This window comes from Cololabis saira, chromosome 4 (assembly GCF_033807715.1).
Source record: "Cololabis saira isolate AMF1-May2022 chromosome 4, fColSai1.1, whole genome shotgun sequence".
Lineage (NCBI taxonomy): Eukaryota > Metazoa > Chordata > Actinopteri > Beloniformes > Belonidae > Cololabis > Cololabis saira.
Genome location: NC_084590.1, coordinates 14,806,569 through 14,828,215, shown reverse-complemented (window position 1 = coordinate 14,828,215; position 21,647 = coordinate 14,806,569). Strand labels below are relative to the sequence as shown.

The following is a 21,647-nucleotide window of genomic DNA, read 5'->3' as shown; positions in this document are numbered from 1 at the left end:
CAGCAGCAGCAGCAGCAGCAGCAGCAGCACAAGCACACCCAGCAGCAGCAGCAGCAGCAGCAGCAGCAGCAGCAGCAGCAGCAGCAGCAGCAGCAGCAGCAGCAGCAGCAGCAGCAGCAGCAGCAGCAGCAGCAGCAGCAGCAGCACAGCCAGCAGCAGCAGCACCACCACCACCACCACCACCACTGGAGCAGTTCAGAGTCAAGAAATGAGTCGGACAGCTGTGCAGCGTCATAGGGCCACCTGTGATGATGAGGGACAAAGAGATGAGCTGGTTCCACAGACAGGGCAAGTAAGTATGGAATATGAGAGAGGAAGAAAGAGAGTTACTTGCTAGGGCTGATGTTAGGAAATGTTATTCAGGTTGCTACATTTTTATCTATACCCAGTTTGTGTTTCTCAGTACAATGCAAAAAAATGAAATGAAATAATAATTCCATCATTTGTTTATTCAGGTTGAGCGTAGACCGAGAGCAGAGGATGACACCCACTCCAGCTCAACCTTAAATTACTTTAAGCACCCAAGTCAGACAGTCACAGCCTAGAGGTTTTTTTTTCATACCACCCTCAGAAGAAGACAAAATACCTGACATTACAGAGAGTGTTTAAACACAAAGATGGCACAGACAGAAAATGGCTTACATACTGTGAAGAGAACCATACCCTGTATTGTGCAGTATGTTTAGCATTTGCCAAACCAACTGTAACCAATCCCTTCATAAGTGGAATGCAGGACTGGAACCATATCAGTCAAAGAGTTGAGGAACATGAAAGGAGCAACATGCACAAAGGTAGTGCTGAGGCATATTTTTTGATGGCATCTAAATCAGATATAGCCAGCCTGCTACATGGTCCCCAAATTGTGGCTCACAGAGATCAAGTGAGGAAGAGACGGCAGGTGTTGGAACGAGTAGTAGATGTGGTGAAGTTCATAGGAAAGAGAGGACTGAGCTACAGAGGACAGCAATCTGAGGCAGCGTACACTCTAGATGACGACAACATTGACCACGGCAACTTTCTAGAGCTCATCATTCTACTTGGGAAATATGATGTATGTCTGAAGGAACATCTCACTGAGTGCATAGAAAAAAGTAAAATGATGCACCAGTCACAGGCTAGGGGTCGCGGTGCTGCAGTAACATTTTTATCCAAAACCACTGTGAACACTGTCATTTCTACAGTGAAGTGGCTAATTCAGGAGACCATTGCAAAAGAGGTTGCTGAAAGTGTGATATTTTCTGTGCAGATAGATACAACCCAGGACATTACGTCCCATGAGCAGTGCTCTGTAATTCTGAGATATGTTACAGATTCACGCACGCACGCACGCACGCACGCACGCACGCACGCACGCACGCACGCACGCACGCACGCACGCACGCACGCACGCACGCACGCACTTCTGTTGTCTTCTGTGGTCTTCCAGGACTGTTTTTGTTGTTGAGCTCACCCGCACTTTCTTTCTTTTTGAGAATGTACGAAACACTTGACCACACCTAACAATTTTATTATCTGTATGTTGATTTTTCAACGGCTTTCTCCATGACTGATCTCCTTTAACACTGTATTAGTAGCTCCAGTCAAACAGCTGCCAAATAACAATTCAGCACCTGATATCAGCTCCAGACCTTTTATCTGGCTCATTTGTCTTGAAGTAACAAGGGAATGGACTGCATCTTGCCAATTCACTTCATATCAATCAATTGCCCAAATACTTCTGAGGCACTGAACTTGGATGTGCTTGTTGAAAATGTCTACAGTTCCTAGATGGGAACAGCAATATTTTAGTGACACCTTTCAATTAAAATTGAGTCAACACATTGAGAACATCTCATTTTAGTTCAAACCCACTGATGGAAGCGCAGAAAAGGCATTGTCTAAACAATTCTGGTCCTACCTATAAAATAACTTTTGGCATTGGAAAAAAGATATGGGGTTTTTGCAGCACAATAGAAGAGTATTTTGATTAATAAGATGTGATCACAAAAGAATGTGAAACATGCGTTTTGCAGAAGGTGATAGTCCTTGAATATCCCCTTGATGAAAGCTTGATCCCTAGTGCTTGAATATCCCTAATGGCAAAGCAAAAGCTAATCAACTGTTTGAGTCAAGGTTATTAGGCAGTGACATCTTGGTTTGTATGCAGTGTTTATATTGCCAGCAAGGAAGCATCTTTTGCTGCACTGTCAGTGAGAAGAAAAGGAGCTTCCTAAATATCCCAATATGTGTTGCATGAACAGCTGAACTGAGCTGCACTCTCAGTGGTCCTGTGTGGACAGGAGGGATCACTTCATCCGTGTCATACCCTCCAGCACATGTACACACATACACATATGCAAAATACCAAGTTTTTTTCTCCTTCTTGCCTCCAGTGCCCAGATGGATGTCTCATACCTATTGGCTGCATTGTTAAAAAAGGCTGCAGCGTTAAACTTTAACCACTAATACTCACAAGCCTGCCAAGCTACATGCTGCCATCTAAATCAATGGCTTTCAGGGCGCAGAGTATAGTCTCACTGCTTCTGGTGTTGCATGATCCTAACTCTTTATTTTTCCAATCACTAAGGCAAAATAATAAAAAAAAATAAAATAAAACCCTAATAAAATAAAACCCTTCCTTTAAAGAAGCAATATTGAGTCATTTGCATAGTTGTCAATTATTGTTCATGTGTTCAGCTATAGTTTGAGAGGGGCAGCATGCCTGGACTAATGCAGTAGTGCATGTAAAAGGGTCTCAACAGAAGTGTCTCAACAGAACTGCTACAAATGAGTATCAGATTCTATATTCACTTTTAATTGATTCGTATCTGATCATAAGGCTTAATAAACCCTCAACCACACTGCTTTCATTGCTCTTCTTTCTTTTATATAAGTATGTGAGCAAATGCATGTGTTATTCAGCAGCCAGACACTATTAAGCTGCATGACAGCATCAATCATTGGAGATGAAACGCTCATCTTGGATGTAGGCAGAGTATAAAAGACATCTTTAAGTTCCAGCCTTTCACTCATCTCTGGTACAGTCTATGATCCTGTCCTCTCTGCTGACACACAGCCTGACTTTTTTCCTCCATTCCCCTTTCCAGTTACAAAATAGAGTTTTCCGTACTGTAGCCATGTCGTTGAAATCTCGGCTGAAAGCTAAAGCTTTTCTCCAGACATTTCTCCTTTAAACTGTGGCCTAACAATGGCACTTCTTCTCCAGACTGAGCTGCAGCAAAATATCTGTCCATCTGTCTGGTACCACTGAAAGAGCACTCCAAATAAAATAAGGCATGTTTTAACAAAAAAAATGACAAAAAATCCAAGTGACAGTAATCAACCCATTTGGCTTTGATCACTACACTGTTAGCAGAATTAGCAGCAATTTACACACAGCTCTCTTCATGCGCGCATGACCAATTTATTTACACTTTGAAAGATTTTCCCACTACATCTCCTTAATCATTAAATCATCATACCCCCATCAGTATGATGCTACATAATATCCATCTATTCAATCAGCATTGGTAACTAAGCCATATTTATGTTACCATTAACATACTTTTGGCTTCAGTCCTGTGGGTGAATATCTAAAGGCACTGATTTGCAAAAAAAACTGAGATAGACTTTTCACCCAAAGAAAGTGAGAATTAACCAGCATGAGAACTGTTTTCTTCCACAGGATTACCTGTTTCAATGAAGGATTAATAGAAACTGGATATGTGAATGTGGTATTCATTGGGTGAACACTTAAGCAGGGCAAAAAGCATTAATCCTGTAATCCTATAATACAGTCTCACCTCTGATTTTCATTGACTAAAGAGCAGAAACCAACATACAGACAAGTGTTCGTTTAGAGCTGCAGCACTGCCACCCTTGTGCTGAAAAACTAGCTCAAATTATGTCATAACGCCAATAATTTACATTTTCCATCATGATAACAACATGTGTTTACAATGCCTTTAGAGATTTGATAAATAAAGCACTGCACTTAGTGCACTGATTACTGTAAATACAAATAAAAAAGCCAGTACTATAGAAAGCATACTGTTTTTATTTATTTCCTTTTAAAAAGGGCATTTGTGGACAGAGTTGGCTTGGTTTAGCAGCTAAGTATTGTACAGATGATAACATGTTTCACATGTTTTTTAGTTTAGTTTGTTTCCTTTTGTTCACTAAGGTCTAGTCTGTATGGATTTTCCCATATGATTTAACTGAATTCAAAAACACTGTTTATCTTTTAACTTAAACTACTACAGTTAGAGTACTTAACATTTTGTTGACTCCGTTTTGCTTATTTTCAATTTTGTGGGCAGTTGTTCAAACAATGGACCATCCTTTGTGGTACCGGACATAGTAACGACCGGTTTATGGCGTCCTAGGCTCTGAGGCTGAGAAGCTTGCGGATCTCCTTGTCTCCCCAGTTACTCATCTTGTAAATATAGGCCCTACCTGTGACCTCCTGCTGCTGTTGTAACTCTTGTCAGCTGTGTCTTTACTTTATAAAATTAAAAAATAAATTAAAAAAAGTCCCCTGGTGGGTTGTACTCAGGTTACGTTATCAACAAATCCCTACCACGACCCGCCACCCTGCATTGGTTCTGTTTACACTAGACTTGACCAGTGGTTAAGACAAACCTTGGAGGCAAGTGATTCGTGGGGCAGCGACACGTAAGCCTGCGTCAGTTAATGTAAAAAGGACAAGAAAGGGCTTTAGAAACGATCCGGTACTTGGCTGATGACCTAAAACTGGTACTGGTACCAATACATTCCCATTTTCTTTGAGACTACAATTTCTGTGCACACAAATGTCTAAACAGCAGTGATCTCAAAATGGTGTATACCTGAAAATAGTAGCCATTACTTTAACCAGGTCTTCTCTCTAACACCTGTTATGGATACTATTGCTCCCATTAGGGTGAAGGTTATCTCTGGAGAGAAGAAGTCTCGACAACGAAATTCCACACTGGTGAAAAATGGGGAAAGAAGCTGAGCGCAGATGAAGAAAAACAAATGCCCAGGTTCACTATGATATCTACAAAGAGAAACTTCACTATTATAATTTACAACTCAGGAATGCAAGAAAGTCCTTCCCTGACATCATCAACAAAAACAGTCATAATGCTTTGGCCTTATTTATTACAGTTGACACGCTAACAGACCTTCCTGTGTCAGTGACAGCTGAACGTCATTCCACTGTGGCCTCCAATGACTTTTCAGCATATCAGCAGCATATGTACCGTGTCCACCGAAAACCAGTTTAAACACCATGACATAGTTTCAACTCATTAACAGCAAAGACCTGGAGGACACCTTACGTCAGCTGAACTACTCCTCTATGGAGCCAAATCAAGGCCAAAAGTTTTGCTAATTTGAAAATAAAATTTTAACCTGAAAATTCTTTTTTACAGTTTCAATTTTATTTTTTTCAGTATCAGATCTTTTTTTCAGTTTCAAATCTTTTTATTTCAGTTTCAAATCTTTTTTTCAGTTTCAAATCTTTTTTTTTCAGTTTCACGTCTTTTTTTTCAGTTTCACTTCTTTTTTTTTCAGATTCAAATTTTTTTTTCAGGTTCAGACTTTTGGCCCGGATCTGGCGTGGGGGGCGTGGCATCAACTCAGAGGGGCGTGGCATCATGAGTGACAGCATAACAGAGAAGGCGGGGGACGTTCCTCAGTCATGTTGCCTTCAGGAAACGTAGGTTGCAGAAGTTATCAGTAGAAGTATGATTCAACACTGTACACCACATTCACGTGACTGGCAGTGGTAAAAACTGATATTAGTGACACATTTCTGTTTAAAAAGCTGTTTTAGACCGTACTTGGCACCAATCGCAGTATAAAAGCAATAAACTATGCCAGACTGTACAGTTCAACAGCCACACTTTAAAGTTTGACATTTCCCACTTCCACATACTACCAAGTACGGTCTAAAACAGCTTTTTAAACAGAAATGTGTCACTAGTATCCGTTTTTTCCACTGCCAATCACGTGAATATGGTGTATACAGTGTTGAATCATACTTCTACTGATAACTTCTGCAACCTACGTTTCCTGAAGGCAACAGGACTGAGTAACGTCCCCCGCCTTCTCTGTTCTGCTGTCACTCATGATGCCACGCCCCCCACGCCAGATCGGGGCCAAAAGTCTGAACCTGAAAAAAAAATTTGAATCTGAAAAAAAAGACGTGAAACTGAAAAAAAAAGACGTGAAACTGAAAAAAAAAAGATTTGAAACCGAAAAAAAGATTTGAAACTGAAATAAAAAGATTTGAAACTGAAAAAAAGATCTGATACTGAAAAAAATAAAATTGAAACTGTAAAAAAGAATTTTCAGGTTCAAATTCTATTTTCAAATTAGCAAAACTTTTGGCCTTGATTTGGCTCCATACTCCTCTTCCTATTTAGATATTCTGCCAACAGGTTTTTTCAAAAAGGTCTCAAAGACTTTGGAGTTAGACTTGTTACTAATTGTGAACTTGTCCTTAATGTCAGGTGTGTTTCCAGAGCCACTACAAACAGCTGTAATTAAACCAAAAAAAAAAACAAAAAAAATGCAAATAATTGATAATCTTGACAAGACACAAGGGAACATCTACAACCCGATCTCAATCTACCATTTTTAAATAAGATCATTGAAAAAGCAGTTTTTCAACAGCTAAATAACTTCCTAACACGAAATAACTCTTATGATGCCTTCCAGTCAGGTTTTAGACAGCACCACATCAATGAGACTGCTGTGACAAAAGTGTTTAATGACATATGTATGAATACAGACGGTGGAAAAATCTGTCTTAGTCTTACTGGATCTCAGTGCTGCATTTCATACAGTTGACCACAATATATTAATCAAACAACTGGAGAACTGGGCGGGTCTTTCCGGAACTGTACTAAACTGGTTCAAAACATACTTACAGGAAGTACTTTGTGTCAATAGGTACAGACAAGAATTACATGTGGAATTCCCCGAGGTTCCATCCTGGGACCACTTCTGTTTAACATCTACATGCTCCCACTGGCACAGATTATAAAAACAACAACATAAACTACCATAGCTATGCAGATGACATGCAGATATATATTACAAAGCCACCGGGAAACCAAGACCCTGTACAGGCTCTTGGTAAATGCAAACTGAGGTAATTGTCTTTGGAGCCAAAGAGAAATGATCCCAGGTCACCATAGACCTCCAATCTATACACCTAAAAACTACCAACCAGGCCAGAAATCTGGGTCTAGTGATGGATTCAGACCTACATTTGGAAAAACACAATATAGGAAAAACAAACTCAGCTTACTATCATTTTAAGAATATATCAAGGTTAAAAGATCTGATGTCTCACCAGGACCTGGTAGGCTTGATTATTGTAACAGCATCTTTACAGGTCGACCTAAAAAGTGAGTTAGACAACTGCAGCTCATTCAGAACTCTGCTGCTCGAGTCCTCTCCAAGACCAAAAAAGAGGACAACATCAGTCCAACTCTGAGGTCTTTACACTGGCTGCCTGTCTGTCAAAGGATAGACTTTAAAGTTCTGATGCTGGTCTTTAAAACTCTGAATTGTTTAGGACCAAAATACATCAGTGACCTCCTGACCCAGTATAAACCTTCCAGACCCATCAGGTCACCTGGATCCAGTTTTTTTTATCAGTTCCCAGGGTCAGAACTAAACATTGGAGGAGCTGCATTCAGCTTCTATGCCCCACATGTCTGGAACAAATTCACAGAAAGCCTCAGATCAGCTTAAACACCAATGTCCAGGTTGAAGACACAACTATTTTCATTTGCCTTTGAATAAACCTCTAAATCTGCAGTTCCAAAACGTAATCATATTTTAACTACTGATTGTATCTATTGTTTGTATTTCTCTCTTTTTTGTTTGAATTTTAAATCATGCTTTTTATTTATGTTTTAATGTCTTCTAAAGCATTTTGAATCACTTCGCCTTTAAAGCAGTGTCCACTATCTCTTAGATGAAGGGGAACTGCTGAATCTTGATGAGGTGGCTCTCCTGTGCTGTGCCATCTTTTTGTGGAGCTGCTGTTAGGTTTCTACAGTGCACAGATCAGAGCATTCTTCACTGCACTAGATGGCATAAACCACACTGCTCTGCTTCTCTCTCAGTGTTTTGTCCTTAGGATGGCCCAGTTTCTGTTTCAGTATGGTGCTGGTTTTGAAATGAACCGGATTGTTGTGTGTATTGAGGATTCTCCAGAATGTTGTGTGTTGAAGGTTCTCTGGAGTTTTTCTCTGACACACCTGAAATATATAGGATGACAAGTAGCTTGTCTTTCCTCTGGAGCTCTTCTCTTTCTGGCTGAGCAACCTTTGTCCCCGGATGGTCCAGCTAACCAACCACGGCTCACCTTGGCAACTTAACTAGCAGCTAAATGAGCGCAGTAACTCTGGTAGAGTTCCAGCGGTCCCAATCTGAGATGCCACTACTAAAATGACATCTGAAACTCCACCCAATCCTATACCAGAGCTGGGCACACAGTTCCTGCCAATATGGTGTCAACAAGGGCTTCAAAAAGCCCACTATTTAGAAAACCTGTATGTGACATCACAGAAGGTTTGTCTCATTCTTTTTACACATAGTTTAAAATCATTTGACTGCAATTAGTAAGGATTACAATCCATCCATTTTTGTCTTCCTGCGTATTTTCAGTGTGTCTCCCTGTATAATCTGAATACCTGCTATAGAGGCACTGGTAACCATAATATGTTCCAACAGCCATGTCTTGGTGACACACATAGCTTTTGATTTTTGATAGTTACGATTGTTCATCAAGGTTGCAAGCTGTTCCATTACATGTTTGTGATCTCCCGTTATCAATGTCAGTTGAGCAAAGAAATGGCTTATTCTGACCATATTTCTCCACTTCACAGCATCCTTGCTGCCTCCACTTAGCTCATTTAGCTTCTGCTATATTAGACAACTTTCCCATTTTTGGGCTAACTCATCATAACAGATGTTGAAAAGTTCCAGAAATACCAACAGAGAGCACAACATCCAAATCAGGTATAAAAAGTTTTTTTTGATAGTTTGTTTTTTAAATTACTGTTTTAATGAAAAACAGCCCAGTAAATATCAAGACAATCCAAAGAACGATACATCATGTCCAAAGATACAACAAATGCCCTCACTAGAGCTGTGTTGTTGCAGAACAAAAGGGAATTAAACAAACGCTAAACTTAGAAATGTTAATCTCACCACTGGACAGTAAGCAGTTATTTAAAATAGTAAATGCAACATGTTCTTGTGATCTATTTCTAGATCATAAAACAATGGCCTTTACAACTGTTTCTGAAAAAGAAAGAAAGCAGGACATGAGTACAGAGCAGGTAAGATCATGTGACAGGCATTTAAGCGAAAAGAGATCCAAAAGTAAAGAATAGGAAGATATTGGGCTCAAAAATGATCAAACATGCTTAAAATAGTTCAAAATACTGAGCAAAATTATACCAACGATAGAACGTACAGAACGATGCAGATATCAGGAACAATAAGACTTTTTTCAAGGCGCACTGTTGATAATTAAAAATAAATTAAGTAGAAAAAGGAGCCACCAAAAGACAGACTGATATACGACACAGCTCAGGGAAATGAGCACAAAGACGAGAGGTAGAGCAAAGACAAATTACATCAGTTTATCAGAGTAACTTTGATGTTGGCGGAAAGCGACAAAATGCAATTTACGCTAAGTGTAGGAAAACATTAAATGTGAGCTCACAAGTACAAAGTACAAAGTGTAATACCCCACACCTCAACCTAAATAGCCAATGTGAGGCAGATGGAATTTTTAATTTCAATTATTGTTGCTACATTACTTTGTTCTTGTCAGATACACAAAATGAGTCAGTGATGAGGGTTGGCCTCTAGCACTCGGAGCTGACCATTGGTAGGGGATGGAGGTGGCAGCTGGGGGGGTGGTGGGTCTAAGACAGTGGGGTAGCTGGGATTGATCACAGGCAGGTCCACCTCACAAGGGCGACTGATGCTGACAGGCAGCGAAAGAGAGGCCTAGGTGGCAGTAGCCGCTACCAGGAGGATTACTGCCATTGAGAGGACAGGATAGCAGCCTCCTCAGCATGATACACAGTCAACTACAGGACATATCCTGAAGTAAAAAAAAAACACTTGCATGCATTTTTATATATATTCATATACTATTCCAACCAGTTACAGCTATGGCAAGTGTCTGTCATGTACAACATCACTCTTTACTGCAAATAAAACCACATTCATCCTGGGAACTGCAGTGACATTAGCTATGTGTGCCTGCAGGTAGCTGCTCATTCATACCACCATAGTTAAATACAACCCTTCTTCCAACATTCAGGGTTTGTTTTATTTTTATGGCTGCCTTTGTCCTGTAATATCTCAGTCTAAAGACCTGACATACTGCTGAGGTGTTAAGCATGTTGTCTTCCCTTTAACAGCTAAAGTGAACTGAAGCCTTACTGCAAGTGACATTTATGGCCACCAGTGACTGAAAGTATTTTGTTGTTTGCTGCATGTGAAAGAAAAGAAAAAGGATATTCGGAATGAAAACTGAATGTCCACCTAGAAAACAAATATCTCGATAATCAAATATTCAGGTCCAGCAAAGGGTTATCATTGGCTAACGGGATTTGTTGTCTGCTGGGTTTACTGTAGTCTGAATTTACCGACTGCAAAATATCAAAAAGCATGCGCCTCGCGTATGGAGTTCAGAGTTCTCCTGGATCATTTACTGCAACTCTCCTTCTCTCTCACTTTTGTATTCCTGCCTTTATTCCCTCTTTCAAAATGAGGGGCTAAAAAGCCCTGAAAAATATCTGTAAAAATCCCCTGTTTCACAAAGCATTTATTCTATGAGCTACTCCACGCAGACCTGTAGGCCATCACAATGACATCAAGAACTACTTAATAAAGTATATATTACTTCAGGACATCATAAACTGTCACTGTAAGAAGTAGAAGAATAATGAGCTGAGCAAAACTGAGGGTTTAAAGTCATTATGATCTGGCATAATTTGTACTGATAGCCCTCTAATGGGTACGGTAATATTTTACATTTTACAGGTGCCTTGCAGAGTAAAACATGACTTAAGCACTGTGAGATAGAAGCAAGTGATGCATTTCTTAAATAAAGGTTTTCACCATTTCAGTAAATGCTGGCAAAAATTCTGCTGGTAAAATGTCAAAAAAAGTGTGACATGCCCAGAAACATCAGACAAAAACAAAATTAAAGGAAAGAGCTCGGCCAATCCGCAAGGCACCCACAGACAGCCCCCCACCTCCCCCTTTAACCCACATCCACATTTTCACAATAATTAAGCCTAGAAGATAATGTCTATTTTCAGACAATTTAAAACAGAACTGACCAACATGGTCAAGACCAATTTATCTTTGAAACTTAATGAGTTGGAAAAGAAATGTGGGATATCATGTAAAAAAGAGCCTGGCCTCTTGAATTAAAATAACTATTTCTGCCTCTGAGAATGGAAATAAAGTAGAGCCTGAAACTTTCACAATTACTCTGACTGAAAATCAATAGCAGTGAGAAAAACTGGAGGCCACGGTGCTCAGATTAATTTCCCGATATGAAGCATGAAGTCCTCCGATGCAAAAGGAAAGACTTGTATTAGAGATGTGCTGATACAATTTTTTTTTCTTTAATTTCTAGGTAAATTGTGTGGATCTTAATGACTTACAGCGCAAAAAAATAAATAAAATAACTGGTCCTAATTTAATTTTTTTTTGGGGGGGGATTACTTTCTCAACTCAGTGGAGGGAATTAATGAGAAACCAAAAACGATAATGATGATAAAATATAATTCATGCTTAAGCAGGTGGCCTTGTTAGATAGAACGTAAGCGGAACAGTGATGCACATGGGTGAATAAAGTTGATGCTCAAGTCAATATAAATAATTGTTAACAGAATACAGCAGCTGAGGTGATTACACACTTAAAAACGACTGAAAAAACTTACATTAAACGGCAATTTTGAAGCAATTTAAAGTTGTTTTTTTTCTTAGTCTCTTGTTCATTGGGTGCGCTTTGGAAAGCCAGCATCAATCAGGGTCAACGTGCAAATCAATGGAGGTGTGAGCAGATGACAAGTGTAAAGTAGCGCTGCAGGGAGGTTGGCATCACTGCTCCCCTCAGAGGAAACTGACTCAGCCAGCAGTTATAGATTTTACTGTCTGTCATGAGCAGAATTGGGGAAAGTGGTTCAAATGTTGAGCGAAAAAAACCAACAAAGAGCAGCTTCAAAACACTAGAGCAAAGACGAGCATGATGGGAGGACAGGGAGGAAAATAGGAAAAAATGATAATCATGAAGTGATAAGTTGGCAGAGTGAAAGGAGAGGGTGGATTTTTGTGTGAACTAATGAAGGGAAGATTATACAAGTGAAAAGACAAGCCACGAACAGAGAAAGGTGGTGAGGGGAATCTTAACGGTAGCTCTTTTATCATTATATTTTTTTACACAAAGCCAATTTTCTTTAACGGTATACCCTAAAAAAAAAGCTATAAAAAAGGAGTTTGGCCTATACCTGTATTCCTCTTTGGCCAAATATGAGTATCTGTTTGTCACTGTCATTTAGTTGCACTGGAGACTCAGTAAACGCTTTGCAAAACAAATATCAGATGAACGCCCACAGTTTCAAGAAGATGAATAAATCAACCATGTATCTAAATGGGGCTTGTTATGGAGAAAAAAAGTGTTTACAAGCATTTATTTGGGTGTGTGTTTATGTATTTGTGTTGGGCATTGTGATGTCACAGACCCCAATGAGGATATCCAGCCTCCCCCAGCTTCACATCATTCTGCATTTACTGTACTGCCAAAGTGTGCAGCGCAAAGCTGTGTAAAAGGGTTTAAAAGACGTGCACTCCCCAGGAAAAGGAGCTGCCATGGCTGGCCCTCGGACAAGCTGTTATGAACAAAGCTGTTGAAAGACGAGCTTGTGCTGTATCCCTGTGCTGTTTTGAACAAATCATCCCACAGACATTTCATCGGGACTTCCCTGTTAACCTGTTAACTAAATAAAAACAAAAGTACAGTACATCTCATTTAAGGTGGCACAAAGGAGGTTTGATTTTTTTTTTAGCTCCATACTCCCCCTACAGACATGGAGCTTAAATTGCTTTCACTAAACTCACAAAATTGACTCTTGTTCTCTCATTATTTCTTCAGTTATTACTTTTTTGAGTCTCTTATTTGTATCTACCATGATGTCCACTATAGCTCTATAAATGTGTTTTATCATTATTGAGTCTATGTGGGACAGCGCCATAAAATAATATGCAGTTGCCACAAGAGACAACCAGCACCAGCAAAGTTACTCTTTGCCACAAGTTGCTTTTTTGTCGATAATGAGAATGGGAGACTTTTGCTGAAAGTAAAGCTCTAGTTCCCATGAATTGAACTGAAACTGATATTTTAACATGAAAAACAACTAATTTGTGCTGCTTTAAGTTGTGTAAACCTGCTATGAATCTACAAAACATTCACCAACACGTCCGATTCAGCCACAATCTGTTAAACTAATAAGCATGGTGCAAATCTAGACATGTGCAGAATTAATTCAAAGGCAGCCCATGTGTGGGATGCACTCCACCTTTTATCAGACACCTCAGCATGTGTTCTGCTTAACGCAGAGCAGACGAAAGCTGATCTGACTCACTGCTAGTCACTTCTCCTTCCAGCACTAACCCTTATTCATTTAGTGCTGTAATTCTACTTCAACGGAAAAACTCTTTAATTCAAACTTAGCATCTTGTGTCACAACTGCGTGCTAAAACATTTCTGTCACATCTCATCCACTCAGCGTCTGGGGAACATCATTACTTTCCCCTGACATGTAATTACAAAGGCAGGCAGGCAGGAAAGACCATGAATCTAATTCCCTTTTCCCTATCACCACTGCCTCGCTTGGTTCTCAAAGGCTTCTTCACCTCTGTTCCCCACTGCATTTTTTTCTTTTGTTCCCCCATCTGCAAGCAAGTACAGTACGTGGTGGCACTCACCTCACACTTAAAGGCTCCCCACGAGCACAACAGAGAACTGACTTATACATCACTGTAAAAGTGTGGATGATTGAAGAACTGTTTCCAGTATATTTAGAGTCACCATTAAGACATTCATGTACATTTGCATTTTTAAACTCTAATTCTAAAGTGATGTGGAGACATCAGCCTATTGTCGTCCACTTGTTAGCAGCTGTAGTATGTTTTGAGAGGAGACTGAGCTGCAGCATCAGTACTGTCACGCCTACACCTACCCACATCACCAACTTTACTCAAACACTTTGGACGTGGTTTCAGCGTGACTGCTGCGCACTAGGTGTCTCCAGCGAGAGAAGTCACCGCACTATACCTCCAAAACTCGACTGAGATGTCACTTTCCACTCAACTTCGGCGTTTTTTCTAATGGGAAACGTCAATACATGAAATAAAAAAACAATGAAAGCATCCCTTGCCTTGAAATCCAAAGAGGAAAGCGACTCCGGTGATCCAGGCTGTGTGTATCCAGAAGTAAAACATGGTCGTCCTGTCTGTCCTCGGGCTGCAGCGCTCTTCCACACCAAGCTCCGTCTCCGCCGGCAAGTTTCCACGATAGAGAGCGCTGACGGTGAAGCCGAACGAGGGGAACAAATCCCAGTCTGAATGAAAGAGGGGTCTGACGAGCACCAGAGTTGGAGACTCCGTCACCGGCTCATCTGCTGCTCTCAGGCGGTCATCAGCGTCCCCTACCGACGGTATCCGACACACGGAGAGGGAGCTGCGTCTCCGTGCGTCTCCGAGCCTCCGTGCGCTTCTGCGCTCTCTCTTTCTGTCATAATCGGGTCTGTTTCAACTGAAGTTGCGTTGAGGATTGACAAATGTAGGCGAAACTATTATCATTAAACACCACTGTCAAAATAAGAGTTACAATTCTCTTTTTTTCAGCAAAAGGGAGATTTGTAAAGTGCTGTTCCGAAGGCTGTGTGTGTCTGTTCTGGACTCGTCATTATGTTACCACAAACCGTTCAATTTATAAATTAGATGTTATTTACCCCGTCAATTAATCTGTCTTGTCATTCTATAGGCATTCTTAGTATTTTCCAATAATAAGACGTTTGTGTTCTTGTTTTCAGCTTCATTCCCCAGGCCATAAGACTGTTGAACTCAAAAATGAAAGGATTATAATGACCGAACTGTTTTTTTTTAATGTAAAGCTGCATATTCTATTTATTTTCATATTTTTAAGCACTCAAGCACCTTTTTAAGTTAAGTTAATGTTTTAGTTAAGTTGAGTTAGGACATTTTTAAACTGCATCATTATTTGCTTTTCTGAGCCAGAGGCAACGAAATTTCGTTTCCCAGTGCACTGTGTGTTACATGTGACCTGAAAATGACAAATAAAAACTATCATATCGAGGGCCGAAGAACATAACCTCCTATTTGCAAAATTGTCTGACTGGTGTTTTTCACTTTAGATGACATCACAAGGTGGGCTGCACCTAATCAGCCTGTCTGTACGTTATTTCCACCCATATAGGTATCCTTAAAACAAAATAGCATTCTACAACAGTGTTTCTCAATCTGCATGTTTTAGATGCTCCCCTGCTTCAACACACCGTGATAAAAGTACTGTGTCATCAACAGAGCTGTGCAGACCTTGGTGACAAGCTAATGAGGACCTTTAATTAGAATCAGGTGTGTTGGTGCAGGGAAACATCTAAAACATGCAGGACAGGGGCCCACGAGGACCAGTGTTGAGAAGCACTGAACAACACAGTTTTTTGTGTTTTCCCAAAAAAGTGAAATTTTCAGATAGGAGGTTATGTTCTTCGGCCCTCGATATCGTATCGTATTGTTTTATTGAGTGCCAATGTAAAATACTGTCAGGGTTTGACATTTCCCCCAGTTTGTGTTTCAGTTCTGTCCCTCCTGTTTCCCATCTGCCCTGATTGTCTGCACCTGTGTCTCGTTATCCCCTGTGTATATCTAGTCTTGTCTGGTTTTTGATCCTATTTAAGTTCTGGTTTTTGGTCTGCCTTTTTTGATCCTGCTCAGCAGCGCTTTTGGTTTTGCTGAATAAATCCTGCTTTTGGTGAACTCCTGCCTCCTGCTCTCCTGCGTTTGAGTCCTCAACAAACCGCAATCATGACAAATACGGGCATAATTATTTGTCTATTTATCATTCTTCCAATTCTCAACAGAATGCTGACACTTTTGAAGGTCCACAATTTTGAGACACCCCCCCCCCAAAAAAAAAAAAACACTTTAAACAGCCGATTGGATCGATGTACTTTGACTTTGGTGGCCATTATTAAAGCAGTTTATAGGAAATTCGCAGAAATGTTGGTCTTCAAGCTTTTTTAGTTTAATTCCTCTTTAATTTAGAATTAAAATTAAATCCAATTTAAAATGAGTAAAAATGACCATGTAAACACCTAATTCCGAATGAAAATGGCCATTCCGAATTAAACTTAATTCCGAAGTAAGTGGGTGGTTTATTCTGATTTTAAATCCAATAGAATAATTCCGCGATCATGTATACACTCATTCCGTTTTAAATTAATTCTGGTGTTCTGTCTATCCATGCTACCTGCTGAGAAATGCTACTTTGTGGTTCTGTGCACGCGCACAGTGGATTTTCAAAGTTTGATTGGCACGTCCATGATTTCTTGCACGATGTAAAATTGATAATATGGGATGTTGAGTAGCTTATTTGATCCTTCAAAATACACTACCCATGACATGAATTGCATTACACTTTGTGAACATTATACGATAAAGAGAAAAAAAACAATTATATCGCTTTATTTGATATTCATTCAGTCATTCGCCTTTATTTAACCAGGCAGGTGGATAAGAACACATTCTTATTTACAATGACAGCCTGGCAAGCGACAAGGACCACTTGGGGGGAAAGGAAGTGGGCTAGGCAAAGCTAGCTAGGTAGCTATACAAAGGTAGAAAACCATTAGGTAACATATTTTGGCAAAGCAGCAGAAATTAGCAGAACACTGGTCTTTCTGACCTGCTCGTTCCCTTGCGCGTCTGTCGCCATGACGCTTATATTCCGCGCTGGGCTTGTTTTCCAAACAAAGTTTCAAGATGGCAGCACGCAGTAAACGGTGGTAAAAAAGCAGAGACGATTTATTAAATAAATAGCTTGGAAATAATTAAAAGAACAGATGGCAGGAAACATAAAAATTGTGAGCTTTTCAAAGTTGTAGCAGCTAAGTTTGTTTTTCTTCCGGTAGACGTAACTTCCGATAGACGTAACTTCCGGTCCGCCCCCCTATCCAATCAGAACCATTCCCAACCCCCAGACCTTCACCGGAATTGGATAAAGCCGATCAAATGTGTTTTCAATGTAAACCTCAATTCTGAATTACTATTTCCATGTATACTCAAAGGAAAATTGTTTAATTCTGAATTATTTAATTCGGAATAATTAATTCTGAATTAAAAAACATCATGTAACTGTGGCCATTGTCCAGTTCTGTGTCAGGGTCGAGCCTCCATAGCTGCCGCCTTCTTCCAGATTCTGGCAGGTATGAAATAGCTCACCTTGCCCCATGTTTGGAGACAACAATTCTCATGCAGCTGGTCAAAGCGCCAATATCCAGTTCCAGTAGTGACTCTCGATTCACAGTTACTTTTCTTTTATTTAATCTGTATGGGTGAATGCTGTTCTGTTTTTTTTTGTTTTATTTTTGGTATTTACTTATTTATTTTGATCCAGTCCAACCCAGATAATACTTTAAAGAAAAACCTGATTCAAATGTTTAAAAAAGAATTTCAGTCTGTATGGAGCTGTATCAACATGCTGATGGACAATAAGAAATAGTGGAGGCCACACTAAAGACAGCTTTAAAATCAATAAACAAAAGCTGACGGTGCTTCGGTGTGCTTACATGTTTCTCTCTTTCTCTTAGAGCAACTTGAACTCATGCCGTTAGGTCTCTGTTAGTTGCTTCAGCAATATCCATAGCAGAAAATAATGGGGTATATTTTTGTTCTGTTTTTTTCAAAGCATGCAAACTGTAATACAGCTCCTGAACTGTCATGAATGGTTAAAAGAAAATAATGTTGGCTCTCTAGCTTAATTAATAAATATTAAAAAGAATAAGAAGGTCCAAAGGTTTTAATTGAGTCATTGTAAATTATCTTAAAGGAGTATGAGGCTCCTTTTAAGAAATGAGACACTCTAGCGCCACCCTTCACCACGACGGCCGTCGGGGGTACTGCAGCCAACAGCGAAGCCGGCACGGGAGAACGGGCAGAACGCGCATGCAGCGTCATGTGACGTCACATCCGCAGCCCAGCGCAGGAAATTTGGGCCCGAATTGCAGCACATTTTGCAGCACACAGCCTGTTCAAGGCAACGGAGAGATACACTAGAGGGCTCATTCTTTTGGGTTTGGAACGCTTCATCTGACATTATTACTAGAAAACTTAAAACGTATACACATTTTTTTCATAAATCCTGCCTCAATCCTGCCTCAAGCTCCTTTAAGAGAACTTGGGCTACAACAAAAGTATATGAGCCAGGACAGGAGGAAACAATACATTCAAAATAGAAACATAAAAAGATAAAGTAATAAAAAAATAGAACAAATAAAATAAATCTAGTGTATAAAATGAAAACACTTTAAATGAAATCTAAAGAAAAAGCTAACTTTTTATTCTCATTTTAAATGTAAACATGCATTAAGAAATTAGAAGGAGCTCGGACACTACAACATTTCAAAAGAACATTATCAAATATTACACTCAAGAATGCTTTATTCATCCCCACAAGGAAATTAATTGCTGTAGCACTCGTGATTTTAAGGTTTCTTAAAAGATTAATTAGATGTTATAGTTTCTGTGGGCAGGAAGGATCTCCTCTAGCGGTCTGTGTTGCAGCAGATCTGAAGAAGCCTCTGACTGGAGACGTCACTGCTAAATCACTGTGTTGTTAAGAGGATGCTTGGGGTGGTCCATTATCTTCCTCATTTTATGAAGTATCCTTCATAGCACAATCAGGCTCCAGAGCAGACCCCAGAACAGATCCAGGCTTGTTTATCAGTTTGGTCAGTTTCTTTAAGTCACTGGCTCTGATGCTGTTCCTCCAACAGATGACTGCAGATGTGATGACACTCTCCACAACAGACTAGAAGAAGATATTCAACATTTTGCTTCAAACACTGAAGGACCTAAGTTCTCTCAAGCGAAATCTGCTCTTTCTTTCTCATAAACAGCATCAGTATTGTATCTCCAGTCCCATCTGTTGTCCAGGTGAACATCAAGGTATTTATACTCCTTCACTTCTTCTCTTATGATAGAAAAAAATATTCAAATGAATCCTGGCCCTCCTGAAAGCCACAATAATCTCCTTTGTCTTGTTCACATTCAAGATGAGATGATTGTTCCCACACCATGCCAGTTCCACCAGTTCTCCGTAGTTTATCGTCAGTCACTGAAAACAGCTCACCTGAGTCACTTTGGTATTTCTGCAGATGACAGGACTCCGACTTGTACTGGAAGAGGACAGGTGAGAGTACAGGCCCCTGTGGTGCTCCTGTGCTGCTGACCAGCTGGTTGGACACACAACCATCCAGTCTCACAAACTGTGGTCTGTTTGTCAGGTAGTCAGTAATCTAGGTGATTGTGGAAACATCCACCTGTGTCTTCTGGAGTGTCTTATGTGATAAATTATTATGATCACCGCCATTGCTGTTGAGAAAATACCCAGATGATGAAGGCAGTGGATAATCATTCAAATGATTATTCAGAGGCAAAGCCCTATGTAATGTACTGTATAATGATTACGTAGTGTTACAGGACAGGACACATTTCAAGAAGGTCATTTGTGACTCGAACCAGTGTGGTTTCTGTGCTATGATGCGTTCTGAACCCTGACTGAAAAACTTCAAATAGATAATTTTTATACAAATGGTCACATAACTCTTAATACTAGTAATATTAATGAGGCCAAAAACAGCTGGGGAAATAGATTTTGATGACTTTAGATTGACCGGCTACGTCTTAGTTACACGAAATGTAATGCACAAGAAATGCACAAAAAGCGTTTCCATTACACTTTTGCGAATAAGTGGATTATCGAAAAACACCTCCTGGAAGTGTAAAAAGGTTTAGTCAATATTTGGGAGATTTTTTGAATTGCCATTTCAATTACAGGATTTCTTTTTCAATATTTAAGAATTAATGAATGAAGATTTCATTTGGTTTAGCAAAAATCTGGTGGTAATGGAAATGTGCATAATGATGGAGCATCAGCAAGATCCAGGACTGAGTTGGAAGAAGAGAAGGCTGAGGCATGATAAGGAAGCTGTGGGTCATGAGATGATGAGGCTCGTTTGACTTGGGGCAGGGGACGAGGACGCTGAGCTTGTTTCTGAACTGAATCTCTTGAAAAAATGAGTTCAGTTCATGGATCTATCCAGGCTTCCATCTCTCTGGTCCTTCTTCAGCTTGAGGCCTTCATCCCTGACCACACATCTCTGATGTTGTTCTGCTGGAGCTTGTTTTTCAGCTTCCTCCTGTACACCTCTGTGTTGTCTCTAATCTTGACTTTTAGTTGTGTTTGTATTTTGTATCTCAATAATTCTCTGTCTCCCCTTCCTGAAGGCCCATTTATTTTTGTCAAGGAGCTCTTTCAGGTCACTGGCTATCCAGGGATTATTGTTGAGGAATCACTTCACTGTTCTGGTGGGGATGATGTTGTCCACACAGAAGTCATCACGGAGGGACAGTGGCGCAGCTGGTAGTGCAGTCGCCTCACAGCTAATGTATGTATATATATATATATATATATATATATATATATATATATATATATATATATATATATATATATATATATATATATATACAGTATATATATACAGTATATATATATACAGTCAGGGCGACCGCACGGGGCTTCGCGCCCCAAGGGGCCTCGCGCTGTCGGAGTTTTTTTTTGTTTTTTGTTTTCGTTTTTTTTTTTTTTTTTTTTTTCCCTTATAAATATCAACAGTCAGCCTCCCGCACAAGCTCAGGCTCTTTCCCCCCCAGCGAGGTGACATTCCATGTCCCTAAAGCCAGAGTCGTCGTCCGGGGATTGGGTCGCCGGGGCCCCCGCCCACGGCTGCCACCCAAATCGCACGGCACCTTCCCCTTATGAACTCTCCCGCGGGTGGTGGGCCTACGGGAGGGCGGGCCCACGTCGCTCCTTCGGGCTGCGCCCGGCCGGGTCCCGTGGGCCAAGACCCGGCCACCAGACGCTCGCCTGCGAGCCCCGACCCCAGGCCTGGCTCCAGGGTGGGGCCCCGGTAACGCCAGTCCGGGCGACGTACACTTCCTTGATGGTTCTTGCTTCATAAGGGGCTTTGAACCGCTCTTTGTCTGACCCGTCACCTAGGACCTGTTTGCCATGGGAGACCCTACCAGGGGCATTAAGCCCCGGACAACATAGCTCCTAGGATCATTCGGGTGCTCAAACCCCTCCACCACGGTAAGGTGGCGGTTCAAGGAGGGGGCTTGTGCGGGAGGCTGAGAGGTACCGACTAGAGATAGTCGGGCTCACCTCCACGCACAGCCTGGGCTCTGGAACCCAACTCCTTGAGAGAGGTTGGACTCTCTTCCACTCTGGAGTTGCCCATGGTGAGAGGCGGCGAGCTGGTGTG

At 40.6% G+C, this 21,647-nt stretch overlaps 1 protein-coding gene across 1 annotated transcript in view; it reads right to left on the bottom strand.

Moving 5' to 3' along the window:
• lsamp (limbic system associated membrane protein) overlaps positions 1-14,661 on the bottom strand; it is a 723,096-nt gene extending 708,435 nt beyond the window's left edge. The window contains exon 1 of the mRNA XM_061718950.1: positions 14,457-14,661. Coding sequence (XP_061574934.1) covers positions 14,457-14,520 — 64 coding nt within the window. The 5' untranslated portion in view covers positions 14,521-14,661. The remainder of the gene's footprint in view (positions 1-14,456) is intronic.
• Positions 14,662-21,647: the final 6,986 nt, after the last annotated feature.